Source organism: Dunckerocampus dactyliophorus, chromosome 6, assembly GCF_027744805.1.
Source record: "Dunckerocampus dactyliophorus isolate RoL2022-P2 chromosome 6, RoL_Ddac_1.1, whole genome shotgun sequence".
Lineage (NCBI taxonomy): Eukaryota > Metazoa > Chordata > Actinopteri > Syngnathiformes > Syngnathidae > Dunckerocampus > Dunckerocampus dactyliophorus.
This window is the reverse complement of record NC_072824.1, coordinates 6,765,751-6,780,232: the sequence shown is the minus strand read 5'-3', so window position 1 is coordinate 6,780,232 and position 14,482 is coordinate 6,765,751. Positions and strand designations below refer to the sequence as shown.

Sequence of the window (14,482 nt, the reverse complement as noted above, 5' to 3'; positions counted from 1 at the left end):
AATTAAATTGTTAATATAGCGCACTGTTCATTTTTCATACATGTGTTGTAATACAGTACTATAATGGCTTTTATAGCGGCAACAATGTCAAATGAACGTCTTGAATGAAAAACTTTTCACAGTAGCAGAAAAAGAAGCTTTATTCACAATTTATTGGTTCATTAAGTTGTCATGAAGAGGAACACATTCCTTTTGTAAAAAGTAAAAATCAGTAAACGTCAAAGATGAATCCCTCACACGTCTCACTTTATTTTTTCTGGCGTGGACTCACAGTGGAGAGACTTCAAGAAAATACATTTAAAAGATAAAAAAGAACATGTATGTCTGCATAGTTATGGCGCAGTGACTCCTTAAGGCAGTGCACCCTCAGACTGGTTTGTTCTTCTGATGGCTTCAGTTTGCTGTCAGCGTCTCCTCACACAGACATGGACAAGATCAGAAACTAAGAAGGAAGCAAAGAGGAAGTCACATGAACAACATCATGAATCAACTCACAAATAAAGGAAAGTAAACCTATTTGCACAGACTCAAGGGTGTTGTGGACGTGTCTTTACCTGCAACAAGTTGATGTTCACTCTGCCCTTGTGGCGAGTATCCATGGCCTGGAAAACTCCTACATCAGCACAAATAAGACAGTGATGCTGTTAAAGTGAGACATTGTTGCCGTCATCACGCGGCGCGCTTTGACGTACTGAACATGTTCTCCAGGCGGACGATGCAGTTCAGGTAGTCGTCAAAGTCGATGGTGTAGTTGTCATCAGCGAACCTCAGGGCCAGCAGTTGCAGGAGCTGATTGTTCAGCTTCATCCCTGAAGGGCATACGTGCACATTCAGGATCCAAGCAATGTGCACTCATGGAGTTCGACTTTGTTGTTTACAAAAACACTTTCTAACTGTAAGTTAATGTGTAAGTGCATTTTCAACAGTGATATTTCTAAAAATGAACGTGTGTGTATGGATCTCTTGAATGCAATGTTTCACCTGAATGAGTGACATGTCATTCCAAAGCTCTCAGCCAATAGAAGCAATATTCCGCCTCCTAATTGGCCAATAGGTTGATCAGAAATTCACCAGGACGATTTCTTAGACTCTTAGACGTCATCCTGGTGAATTTCCTCTAAGACTTAGAGGAAGTTACACATCATTTCAGTGTAACGCCAAACCATGGAATAGCATCAATGGCGGAACGTCATTCATATGAAACAAAGTTATGAAGGCAAAACAATAAAAGGTAAGACAAAATTCATCAGCATAGACGCTCATTTTGGCACCGTTTTGTCTTCATGTTCACTGAGTTTTCTGGCAGAGGAATAATATTGTACTGTTCGGAGTGGCTAACGTTAGCTTCAAGCTAAGCAAAGGTTGTGCACCAAAGATTTTATGTAGTTATTAATGACATATAAAGTATATTTAAGTCCTTGTGGTTTGCTTTTCCTAAAATTGGTTAAGATGAGCTTGAAGCTGATGTCATTCTGTGTAGAATGTAGAATGGGTTTAGAGTAATCCCTTGTTTATCGTGGTTAATTAATTTCAGACCAAACCATGATAACTTTTCGTCAGAGTCGGATTCCTTATTTATAAATGGAACAGCTTCAGTGATAGAGAATAGAAATCCTATTCACGACTTCTTGCGGTGGTTAAGGTAACATTACTGACCCCTAGTGACCAGTGTAAAATACTGTACTGCAAATCAACGCCTTTCAATTCATTTTCTGAATGTCTGCATTTTATTTCATTTAGTCATTTTTATGCTTGAAAATGCTTAATTTAGGCCAAAATGCGGAAATCTGCTCAAACATGTATAATTTTTGACTAAGAATAAGTCACAGCCAATCATGAAACAGCGATTATTTAGTAATTAATATACAGTAATCCCTCATTTATCATGATTAATTGGTTCCAGACCCGACCTCGATAAGTGAATTTCCGCAAAGAAGGTTTCAATATTAATGAACGGAATATCGGTGTCGTTACAGCATCGAAAACCTGTTTATAACTTTCTAAATATGATTTGTTTTACCATTATTAGAGATGTCTAGACATGAAATAACACCCCTATAGTCACTCACCTTTACACTCATATTACCCAATATAGTACGTAGATAGAATCAGAGAAAATAAGTTATTTAAGACATAAGTCTCGTGTTTGTGTGGACAGGAAGTGACGTCATGGATTCAGTGTTGAGGCCACAACAGTAGCCTGTGTTATTATGATGACGATGATGATGACTGTTATTAATATTGTGCCTGTTGCAAGATAAATAACTGTAAAATAATAAAAGCCTGTCGTTGGTGATCAAGTCTGGTGTGTTACTAGTGACACCTAGTGGCCAGTGTAGATTACAGTTCATTTATGTCTTGTACTGTATTGCCTCAAAACTGCATTTGTATTTTACTTCATTTTAAATATTTTTATGCTTGAAAATGCCCAATTTATTTGCTTAAATATGCATTGTTTGTACTAATAACAGGCTGTAGTCAAACACAAAACAGCAATCATTTATTCATTCCTTTTTGAAAAACCATGATAAGAGTGAGAGTGCGATGCTCAAACCGCGACAGAGCAAGGGACGACTGTATTTTGAAAACCCGTGATAGAGTCAAGCTGCAAAATTTGAAGCATGATGTGGTTAGGGACAGCTGTAGTGATGACGAGTATTGCATATAGCCAAAGTCTTGTATTTTGGGCACAACAACCTCATGAACACATCCCAACTTTAGCTAGTCTTGATTGGAATACTCCCAGAGGCAGAAATGGTGCATTAAACATTCTAGCAAGTCTTACCTGCAGCTTTGAGAGCGCTACGAAGCTCATAAGAGGACATCGTTCCTGAGCGGTCGGTGTCAAAGGACAGGAAGAGCATCTAGCAACGACAACACATCTTGAACATCTGCCTTGGTGCACCATCACCAGCTCAATAAACAACAACACGTACGATCCACTTTTTCATCTTTTCCCAGAAGACCTTGAACTCTTGGAACTCCATCTTCCCAGTGTTGTCCACCTAGTTTGTTGTGTCAAAGGAGCAGTGACTTACATCTTAACATGGAGGCATCAGAATGAAAGGAAGGATACATCCAGCAAGTTCATAATGTTGTGGCATGTGTGGAGGCTCAGGCCATCAAACTTGATCTCTCTCCCTGAGCACAAAAGAGAAACCATACATGACATGCATTGGCATCTAAGCCTCGGAGAAATGAAGAGAAGAAGAGTCGCTGCATACGCGTGCTGAGGACGCCGTTCAGTATCTGCTGAAGCTCCCTGACAGAAATGGCCTGGTCCTGATGGAACACACACACAAAACCCATCAAATTCCTGACGTTGAGGATGTGACGACTCTGTAATGTGTTGATCCGTGACCACTGGCTTACCCTTCCAGCCACCTCCTCAAAGAGCTTCCTGAGGGATTTCTCCTCGTCTGTCTCATCCTCCGGAGCGCTGGGCGGAGGCGGCTGTAGGAGGACAAGGTGGGGGTGAAACACTCTTGATTTTGGATAATTGACAAATGACTAACTCACCTCAGGCAGGTCAGCATCAACGTCGTTCCCCATCTCCCTGAGGGACACAGTCACATGACATCACATCGGAACGGCACTAAAAGCAGAAACACTCTCTCTAGTGTCGCATTTACTCACAGAGCCGCCACCTTCTTCTCGGAGAAAATGCGGACCAGGAAGTCGGCCTCGTGGTGAGGCTGGAAGGTTGTGGGCACCAGGAGGTATCTGCCGGGGGGCAGCGTGAAGCGTTCCGACACCTCACGCAGGTTGATGTAGGTCTTGCTGCGAGCTTTGGATGCGTGCATGCGGAAGAAATCTTTTCCCTGATGCTCTGCGTTGTTTGGAGCCTGGAGAGTTCATACATTTGTTAACTATCTTATGTTTAATAGTGTATCGTGGGCACATCACTGATCAATTAATCGCTCCTCATTCTTCATCTTGGTAAAACATTTTGGACAACTTTATGCTTGTGGGAACACTTTGGGGAAGACGCTTTTCTGTTCCCAGTGCACAAGTAAGCTCCAGAAAGACATGTTTAGAAGAGTTTGCTGTGCTGTGGAAGAACTACAGGGTGTCTGGACAGGCAAAATGCATATATCATACAATTATTTAATTTAATATATATATATATATATATATATATATATATATATATATATATATATATATATATATATATATATATATATATATATATAAATACATAATTTTTAATTAAATGTATTTCTCTTAGATTTTTATTTACATTATATATACACCCCTGATCGAAATCTTAGGACCAGTTGAAAAATTGCTAGAATTTGCATTTTGCACATTTGGATCTTAATGAGGTTTTAAGTAGAGCTACAATATGCAAAAGCAAGAAGGGGAGTGAGACAAAAAACATTTGGAGCTTGTAATTAAAAAAAAAAAAAAAACCTGATCAAAAGTTTAGGACCATCGCTCAAAAAATAACAAAAAACTCTCCAAACCAGAACAAAAAATTTTCTCAGTAGGACTCAGTAATGAGAAGCTCCACCGTTCTTGTTCATCACTTCAAAAGTTGCTTTGGGCATGCTTGATGCGAGTGTTTCCAGGAGGCTAGTGAGAACATTGCTCCAAGTGGTGAAGATGGCTTCACCAAGGGCATCAACTGTCTGGAACTTATGGCCATTTTTATAATCTTCTCTTGAAAAAGTACCCCAGACCATGATGGACCCCCCTCCACTGTGTCAGGTTGAAACATCTCAGGTGGGATCTCCTTGTCATGCCAGTAACGTTGGAAGCCATCTGGACCGTCAAGGTTACATTTTTTCTCATCAGAGAATAAAACTTTTTTCCACCTTTCAATGTCCCATGTTTGATGCTCCCTGGCAAAGTCTAAACAGGCAGTTTTGTGGCGTTGAAGGAGATGAGGTCTTTGAATTCGTTTTTTGTTTTTTAAACTCTTTTTCCACAGATGCCATCTGATGGTTATTGCGATGCAGTCGTCACCAGTAAGGGCCTTAATGTGGGTGGAAGACCGCCCTGTGTCTTCATGGACAGCCAATCGGATCCTCCGGCTCAGCGCAGGTGTGATTTTTTGGGGTCTACCAGTAGAATGACTGATTTACTGCACCCAACCTGAGCAGCAATGGCACGCTGCGAGAGGCCTTGCTTATGCAGCTCGACAATCTGACCATGTTGAAAAAGAGAAAGCTTCTTAGCTTTAGCCATCAGGAGGGCATGACAGTGGGAATGCCTGACAGAAAATGAACATTTTGAGCACATTTTGGCTTTTAAAGCCTGTGGTCTTAAACTTTTGATCAGCTGATAAATATCCTATTTCAGTTTAATTGTTGTTTTCAATAAATTACTTTTTCAAAATGCTTTTTGTTTCACTCCCCGTTCCTGTTTTTGCATATTGTAGCTCTACTTAAAACCTCATTAAGATCCAAATGTGCAAAATGCTAATTCTAGCAATTTTTCAACTGGTCTTAAGATTTCGATCAGGAGTGTATACCGTATGTGTGTATATATATGTGTATGTGCGTGTGTGTGTGTGTGTGTACTATTTTTCTTTACAAATATATTTTATTTATACAAATAATGAATTGAAAATGTTTTTTTAAATAAATGTTTTTGTATTATGTACAGTATGTATCCAGTATTATATTATGTGTCCAGACTTTACGGGAAAAAAATGTAATGTAAAAAAAACTCTTTTTTAAAATTTCTATATAACAATATCATTATCAATTTTGGAAATATGGGCCATTTTTTTATTTAAAATATAATATACAGTTAGTAATCCCACAGTTTTTCCATGTTTGCACTGACTCGGCCCACTTTCTTCGACGGCCCTTGAACGCACCATCTAACTTTCTTCCACGCTGACCAGATAGTCTTTCAACTCATATTTGGTCCCAAATGCTGATACTATGTGGGAATGTATAAAGGTATGGTTTGATTACGTTATTTAGTGCTAATTGATTTTTTGAGTGCTACATGCTGAATCCATATTTGACCAGTGCACAGCGTCAAGTTAATTCATGCTAGCACACTGCCTGTTACCACACCACATATAATTCTCTCTGAAATTCTCTCTGAGTCCAAAACGTTTGGGGACCACTGCTTTATGTCGTATCATTCATCATCAACCTGAATGAGCTCCTCAATAATGAAGATACGATGCTGACACTCTTGGTGCGTGTGCACGTGACCCAGCGTCAGTCTAACCTCGTAGACCGCGAAACCGATGGTTTGCAGGTCCATGCCCTCCTTCCTCAGCCGGCGTCTGTTCTTCTGCATCAGGGCAATGACAACGCTGCACACGTCGTCTTCGTCGTCGGCATCCACCAGCTCCAGTTTGAACTGAGGGTTGGTCCAGAACGTGTCTAAAGGAGGTCACACAACATTTGCATTGGAATATTCAAACGGAATTTATTTGTTTGTGAGTGAGGTGGTTTCATTTCCTGTCATCTCACCGATGAAGTTCCTGCAGCCGCCAGCGGTGGAGCCTCGGATCCACTCGCCCTCGAACAGCTGGACCTCCCAGTGGCGCTTGGTATTGTCTGTCAGGGCGTCAGGTGTCATGTTGCAGATCTCCACCTTATCATAGCTGGCCTTGAAGTCCTCGAAGTCCATCCTGAGGTCACACACACACAGCATCACATGACATTTGGAGCTCCACAAGGAATGGATTTAGCCAACACAACAAAAAGCCTCACCAGAATTCACCATCCTCTGTCGAGTGCTGCAGAATGCGATTTTTCTCTGCTCGGTCCACATAGTCCCACTCTTTGGAACTTGAAAAAAAAAGAAACCGAAACGTAAACTTAATTTAGAAATCATTGTCATTGGTTGTTTCAGACGTTATCGCATCTCATTTTCATTCATCTATTTTGATAATCAGGTGTGTGCAGCAACTCATACAGTGGTTTGTACATATACAGTAAATAAATCAATTAATGTTATTAAGTTCTCAATAGTATTTTAATTCAGGGGGGGCTGAAAAAAAAATTGAGAAACACTGACTTAAGTGTGATACATGGAAAAAGGCGGCTATGACTTCTTCTCCTTGTAATGCACATTACCACCAGAGGGGCACTACACCACGGCCTTGTACAAGCAGCCCTACTGCACAAGTGAGTTGCATTGTGTCATTTCTAAGACAGGCAGTGTTGAGGTCAATTGTGTCCTTTTCCAAGAGACATAACATTGTAAATGTAGCTTTTGGAAGTCACAAAACAAAACAAAAAGACGTTTTTACTTACTGGTCACTCCACGGGCCGTTCCACTCAACCTGACCCCAGGGATTTCTGACACGGATCAGTTTGACCTTCCTGCCTCTGTAATTGACCTGAACACGAGGGCAGACATAAGAATATTTGCCCTTGATCAGTTTCTACCACAAGGACGCGAGTCTGACCTCCTGCAGGCCTGTGATGGAGTAGGCATGCCCCTTTACCAGGCCGTTGGACAACTTGGCCTCTGACTCTGCAGAGCTGCTAATCTGCACACAAGCAGACGCGGACAGTGGAGGTTAAATGTGTCAAACATTTGCAGGCGACATAAGGAGCTACGGCTGCGCTCACGTCAATGGAGCATCCCATCATGGAGCCTCTGTCCAAGGCCTTCTTCATGATGAAGAAAAGGTTGCCGGAAGCTTTCTTGGTGTCGTACATTTCGCCCACGCCGCCGGTGAAATCCTCCATGGCCTCCATGGTGCTGCCGCCCTTCAGCGACTCGTAGCTGCCGTGCAGCCTGGAAAAGGAGGACACGGCATCTGCCGCACACTTTGAAGGGAGGTGCATGAGATGTGCAGTGTTGGTGTCAGGGTTTAGAGAAGGTCAACAAGCGCTCATTAGCGTGTGTGCCTAATGAAGTGGCCTCCACAAGTTTGTGTTGTTACTTGGCATAGGCTTTCTCCAGCAAGGCGCTCCAGAACTCGTTGTTAGAGGCCGAGTGAAGCATGATCAGCTGATTGCGCACCGTCGGCAGACGGTCGTCCACCACCACGTCCAGCCATTTGTTGTGCTGCCAGAACTATCAGAGCAGATCAAAGGTCACACAGATGGCTGCTTCCGCTTTGAAGCAATTAATCACACACAAGGAGCCAGAGGCCGCCTACCTGGAAGTGGAAGATGCCTGCGTATTGGTGGTCAAAGTCCTGGTCGTGGGGGACTACTCTGGCCAGAGCGTCCTTCTTCAGCGTCAAGGATGCAATGGCGGCCAGGAGCCAGCAGTCCCCTGGGGAGACACGCAGGTGCAAGGTGGGTCCACCAGAGAGAAGATGGCACCACAAAGACCACGCCGCTACCTACCCAGCTGTCCCTGGCAGATGTCGGTCCGGTTGGCGTCACCCACGATGAACCTGGGTTTGGTGCAAATCTCCTACAGAGAATGTGGAGAATGAGGAGAACAGGTTTTGCTATCATGGCAGCAGACAGGTGTGTTCACATTCCAGCCAAACCAATCACGACAAACACGCCATAGACAGGCAGCTCTGGTATTCACGCAGAAGAAACGCCCCGCTAAGAAATGTGTAGTAACTTCCTGAAGGCGCATCACACCCCTCTGGAGGCCATAAAGCACGCAATAAAGTGTTGCACTTGGTCTGTGTCCTAGAACGTTTCTTTCTTCATTCACTGAGGTTGAATGAAGACACAAGACAGACTTTTCCTGCAAGATGAGTTTCGTGCAAGAAATCTCTTTCCAAGATGAGTTCTGGTGTTTCTCAGTGCCAACACACACACCCTCACACACACACACGCAGCATGCACAATGCACTTCAACTATCTTCTACACTGCAGAAGCTGCGGCACGAGACCCTCCTGACATCACCCACTGGACCTCCATGAAAACAAAGCTGTACACACCGTAGGCCTCTTCCACTCCAGTCTGACAGGAACACTCTGGCTGAAGAAAAGCGAGGAGTCGGCAGCAGGGAAGTCTGGATCTTCAAAGAGGAAGCCCCTCTGCAGACACTCCTGCCTCAGCTGCTCGAAGGACCTGCCGTCCATCTGTGTGTTGATGGCGGGGGCGGTCCGGCCCGCCAGGGTGGACTGGAGGGGCATGATGATCAGGGAGAGGAAACCCGAGAAGACGCGAGGTGCAGTGCGGCGCCACCAGTCGCCTGCTGTGAGTCTCTGATGCCACGGCCAGCCTAGGAGACCCGTGGGGGCCGAGCCAGTTCCACGCCCTCCTCACAAACTGGTTTGTCCTCTTGAGGTGCTCAACCTTACCTTGTCACACTCTGGAACAGACAAAGAGAGATCAGAGTTAATAAACCTGAAGCATTAGTAACACCATTACTACTTCCTGTAATTATGTCATCGTACAGTATACTTCACGTGGGTCACTTTCTTCAATGAACATACGTGTTTGTGCAGACGCTATTAAGACATGACAATGTCCAATAAGGCTTCTACTGTACACTCACAGGCCACTTCATTTGGTACACAATGCGTGCCTACAAAGACAATCAGGCTTACGTTTGATTGACAGTGTCAGGAGAGATATTCATTAAACAATACTGTGTACTCCATCATACTGACACCTCTTAGTCAAAGTGATTTATTTAGAGGCCACAGCAGGCAAACACACAAGCTCATTGAGCAACTTAGAAAGCAAACAAACAAGTTGGTTCTTGGTTGAAATGTGTTTTGTCTAGCTCTGATAAAGCAGCATAGTAGAAAAATACACTTTGATATTTATTTACAGTAGTTGTGGAGCATTGCACAATATGTGTTGCTCAGTGCTGAAATATACAAACACAAACTTGTTCTCCAGAAGCCCCGCCCACCTTTGGCGACATAACATGAACAGTGCACTAAGAAAGTCTGGCCTCGAAAGAAACTTTCCTTGACAGAAACAAGATTTAAAGCAAGAAGTCACAGACACACAACTTTTTTTTTATCATTGCATTGACTCTTATCACATTTTCAATGTTGGAATCCAATCAAAACTCTGAGTCACTTGAGGCAGGCGGGCGCCGTCCTTAAGCACAACACAAAAGTTTGACCTGTCGCTAAGATTCTGTCTTATCTTGTGCACTTCCCGTCACCAGTAGCAGGTTGCAGGCCAGGAACTGCACATTGAGCACATTGCTTGTGTTCCCTGTATATGAGCCCACCAGCTCGCTGGACGAGCCGTCTGCCGGCGTTCCGCCATGAGAGCTGCGGATGTCCCACACCCTGACAGAATTGTCCATGGATGAGGACGCCACCAGGCTGCTGTCGGGGCTGAAGGACAGGCCGGTGACACTGTCCGTGTGTCCTCGCAGGTCCTTGAACAACGTTCCTGAAGCCAAATCCCAAAGCTTGATTCTCTGGTCCTCCCCGCCAGAGGCCAGGTACTTCCCATTAGGCGAGAAGGCTAGCGCCAGCACAGGGCCACGGTGACCGGTGAAGAGGCGGACAGACGCCCCCTGCTGGGTGCTCCACAGCCGCACCGTCTTGTCGGTGGAACCAGTGGCCAAGTAGTTAGAGTTGGGATGGAATTTAACGCAGTCTACGTCTGCCAGGTGTCCGGCGTAGAGCCGCAGTGGGTAGGTGCGGGAGAACGTCCAGAGGCGGGCCGTGCGGTCGTGGGAGCCGCTGGCAAAGTAGAGGCTGCAGGGGCTCACGTCCACGTCCCACACCGGGTAGGCGTGACCCTGGTAGAGCGCCGTATTGGTGAAGCTGCCCAGATCCCAGTAGCGGATGCTGGTGTCCTCGGAGCAGGACAGCAGCCCTGAGCTGTCTGTCAGGAAGGCGGTCCGATACACGGGACCGCTGTGGCCACGGAGCATCTTGATCTCGCTGCCCGAGGCTTCCTCCTCATCGACCTAAGGACATACAAGCAGCTGTGAGGGAGTGACACTCATCTCACATCACCAAAAAAGGAATATATGAGCATAGACCACCTCAATGTATCCCTCAGACATCCTTTAGTTGTATAGTGATATTATCTTCATGTAACATAAAAGCAACTGTAATTAATGATTTTAAAAAGCATCAATTGCAGCTTTTTGGACATTTTGTATGAGAATATATCTTGTTTGTTTCATAACTGCTTCCGATGAAGTACTCACTTCCTCCTCCAGGACATCGCATGCCATGTGGACGCGGGACACGTCGGTCACGTGCGGTTTGGCTTTGAGTTTTCGGGCGCGCAGGCTCCACAGCTTGACGGTGGAGCTGTCGAAGCCGGCGGCCAGCAGCCGGCTGTCGGCCGACACCTCTGCAGTGTTGAGGAGCTGCTCTGTGTGGTGGAAGGCGTAGAAGCACACGGTGGTGAGCGAGGGGGGACCCTCATTGACCTTTCTGATGCAGTCCTGCAGAGCCTCCAAGGCTGCCTCGCTCTGCGGAATTCCAGCAGGGAGATCCACCCCCTCCCCGCCCTCTGCACCGTCCACTCCCGCCCACGTGGAAGTTGAGTTGGGAGCACCAGCAGTCCCGCCCGCTCCGCCATACAGCTGGTAGTCCGTGCGCCTGGAGATGCTCACCTCCAGCTGCAGGTGTGTGCTGAGAACCCTGCAGATGGCGCTGTTGTCCTCGCTCTGCAGGTAGCGCAGCAGGTAACCGTAGGCGGGCTCCGTCAGATGCACCACAAACTTGTGTGCCAGAAAAGCATTGAGCCTGGGGTTGGCAGCCACATCCTGACTGGTGAGGACGTGACGCAGCTGCTCGATGGTGGCACGCTGCTCGCTGTCCTGAAGGAAGGCACTATGGAAACGATTGTAAAAGCCATCTACTGCCCCCTTCAGGCCCAAGTGCACCATGTCCAGGTGGAAATAGACAAAGAGCGGGTAGAGGATGCTGCTCACTTCCTTTGCCCATGATATGTCTGCTTCTGAAAGAGAGGAGATGCAGCGGTTATCCACGTTTATCTCAGGTCTTTCATCACTAATTGTTTATGAAATGGCTTTACTATCATCTTCATTTGTATCTATTTTTCTTGAACTTGAACAATAATTGTTGTTATACAACAACAACCGCAATTCTTGGGCATTTTCCCAGAACGGCTCATTAAAGCCATTACGCGTAATTAGGGGAATTACGTGGGGAATGCAGAGAGACAGCTGCAGTAATGTGTTACATCATACCTGACAGGAAGCAGCGCAGCCTCAAGTACTGCAACTCGTACTGCTGCGGGTCCGACTGACACGGTGCTGCAGAGACCACATTGGTGCAGCCTGACTCGGTCTGCACTGCTTGTGCATACACAGACGCATCCATAAAAAATACACACACAGAGGAAGTGATAAGCAACGTAAAGCCTATAAAAATAAAGAATAGTAAAAGCCTAATAAACTAATGACGGAATGGTGTTACAGCAGCACCTACTGTATTTTCTTTAGCCCTGCAGAATTCAATTAAACCAAAACATTTGTACTACACTTCAAATGCATAATGCCATTCACACGCCATCACGCTTACTGACCTGTGAGGCTGGCAGCCATCTCTTCGGCTGTCTGGAAGAGTTTGGCTGCTTTCAGGGAGCCCTCAGTGGAGTCCACATACTGTCTCCTCTTCAGGTACTGAGCCACTGCGTACTGGATCTGCTCCGTGCGGACCCGCTTCATGACCTGCGGACAAACACCCGATGCTCACTTTACGCAATTAACCGGGCACCACTAAAATACTCTCATGATGATGTCACCCGGATTGGATTCAAATGTTTCCATTTCAAAGATGGAGATCTAACTCGATGCACTGTCACTCCAGCGGCTTACAAGCAAGCAACGCAGCCACCTAACGCCAAAACTCGTGTAGAAGCAATCAATACATTTTAATTAAGAAAATAAACAAAACGAAATTGCTGCAAACACGCAGTCCTACCGCTGTCATGTTTCAACGCTAGCTGAGGACATTCCTGGTGAGCTAACGGCTATTTAGCTCCTTTGCAGCGAGCCCGGCTTTACACGGAATACTTCATTCAGGGTCTTATGCGCTAACGACGTGAAACCAGAACTGACTGCATATCGGTCTGGTCTTCAGCGATCCGGTATGGTTTCACTCAACGAAGGTTCAATACAAGCAGGACGGGAAGTTTAGTTGTTTCTCCATCTTGGCTCTTCTTCTCCAGCTCAGCCTCCAGACTTCTTCTTCCTATGCTGCTGGTGGATGCTTCACATCTTTTGAACCTCATTACCGCCCCTTACGACTGGAGATGGGAAAAGCAACAGCTCCTGATAGATCAGCAATGTAGACAGACAGATTGAGGGATAGCCAGGTAGACACATAAAAAATATTTTGACATCAAGGGTAAGTTATTAAAAATAGTTACTTAACATTTTTTACATAATATTTAAAAATGACAAATAATATTTTCATCCGAAACAGGACAAAACGTCTTTCAATGTAATCAATATCCATCCATCCATTTTAGCTTTCTTAAATCTAGTTTTAATATAAGTTTGAGCTGGGGAAATGTATAGGCAAGTTTAAAAGATGTTTCTTTACCTTATCTTTGTGATCAGATCTCTATGAAATCCTTTTTCCATGGTTAATCATCCACAAACATGTTCCAATGTGGAACTCAATTCTTATAGGTGTAATTTACAGGATGACTGGCTAAACTAACTTTCACTGCAGGGCGAGCAAATGTGAGACAGACAAAGTGAGACAAAGTATTGACATTAGTGTACCTGAACCCAGCTGGTCTGATGTCATGCGTGTGCTGCTCACATTGCTATGATATGCTGTGATGTGATGTATTTACCAGTCTTTCAAGTTTTTGGTTATGGTGTGATCTTTCGCTGGTCTCAGGGGTTGGCAGTCTTCCGGCCCGCCGGCGCCCTGTCCTTGGCTGGGATTACCTCTCTTCGGCCCCTTGCTGGTCTTCCCAGGGGGGAGGGCTCTCTGGGCTGGCTCTTGGGGCACTGATCTTTGTTCTGCCTGCCCCTGTGGGCCTGGTGGCCTTCTGGCGGCAGGGGCTCGGCCTGGCTATTTGGGGCGGGGCTCTCTGGGAGGTGGAAGGCGGCCCCTTTCCTTTCATGCATTCTCAGTGACAATTACACGCCCACACATTCTTGCACCTGAGGTTGTGTGTTCTGCGAAGGACTCTAGATTTATAAATGTCTTGCAGTGAGGGGAGGGCTGCCCCAACAATATTCTGTGAGGTCTTGATCACCCGCTGGAGTGCCTTCCTATCACGTGTTGTACAGTTACCGTACCAAACAGTGATGGAGGCGGTAAGGACACTTTCGATGGTGCATCTGTAGAAGCAACTCAGGATTGTGGTGGACATGCCAAATTTCCTAAGTCTTCTCAGGAAGTACAGTCTCCTTTGGGACTTCTTCAGAATTTGTTGGGTGTTGTGAGACCAGGTGAGGTCCTCGCTGATGTGTGTGCCAAGGAACTTGAAGGTTTTCACCCTCTCTACCTCAGTCTCATCAATAAACAGGGGTCTATGCGGCTCCTTTTCCCTTGTTCTTGGGTCAATGATCATCTCTTTGCTTCTCAACGAAGCACTCACACACGCCACACGCAACACACGCACACACTCATAGCACTTTATTTATTTTTTTGTATTATTT

At 45.3% G+C, this 14,482-nt stretch overlaps 2 protein-coding genes across 4 annotated transcripts; both read right to left on the bottom strand.

The window, feature by feature from the left end:
- Window positions 1-113: 113 nt before the first annotated feature.
- capn9 (calpain 9) lies at window positions 114-9,151 on the bottom strand. Its single transcript, XM_054779783.1, has 20 exons — window positions 8,838-9,151; window positions 8,283-8,352; window positions 8,090-8,208; window positions 7,871-8,004; window positions 7,554-7,722; window positions 7,388-7,471; window positions 7,233-7,318; window positions 6,687-6,764; window positions 6,444-6,604; window positions 6,196-6,353; window positions 3,637-3,845; window positions 3,520-3,556; window positions 3,373-3,453; window positions 3,225-3,282; window positions 3,077-3,141; window positions 2,937-3,005; window positions 2,786-2,864; window positions 693-809; window positions 555-613; window positions 114-442 (listed from the first exon to the last, which is right to left on the bottom strand). Exons 1-20 carry the CDS (start codon window positions 9,033-9,035, stop codon window positions 416-418), a joined length of 2,058 nt encoding a protein of 685 aa, XP_054635758.1. The 5' UTR covers window positions 9,036-9,151; the 3' UTR covers window positions 114-415.
- A 363-nt stretch (window positions 9,152-9,514) lies between these two features.
- taf5l (TAF5-like RNA polymerase II, p300/CBP-associated factor (PCAF)-associated factor) lies at window positions 9,515-13,786 on the bottom strand. Of its 3 annotated transcripts, none has more exons than XM_054779786.1 (6): window positions 13,666-13,786; window positions 12,920-13,132; window positions 12,385-12,529; window positions 12,047-12,112; window positions 11,033-11,793; window positions 9,515-10,786 (listed from the first exon to the last, which is right to left on the bottom strand). In XM_054779786.1, the coding sequence occupies exons 3-6, from the start codon at window positions 12,524-12,526 to the stop codon at window positions 9,989-9,991; spliced, it is 1,767 nt and encodes a 588-aa protein (XP_054635761.1). In that variant the 5' UTR covers window positions 12,527-12,529; window positions 12,920-13,132; window positions 13,666-13,786; the 3' UTR covers window positions 9,515-9,988. The 3 variants fall into 3 exon arrangements, with proteins under 3 accessions (XP_054635761.1, XP_054635760.1, XP_054635759.1); XM_054779785.1 differs by having other exon boundaries at window positions 11,033-11,790; window positions 12,047-12,151; window positions 13,666-13,785; XM_054779784.1 differs by having other exon boundaries at window positions 12,047-12,151; window positions 13,666-13,783.
- Window positions 13,787-14,482: the final 696 nt, after the last annotated feature.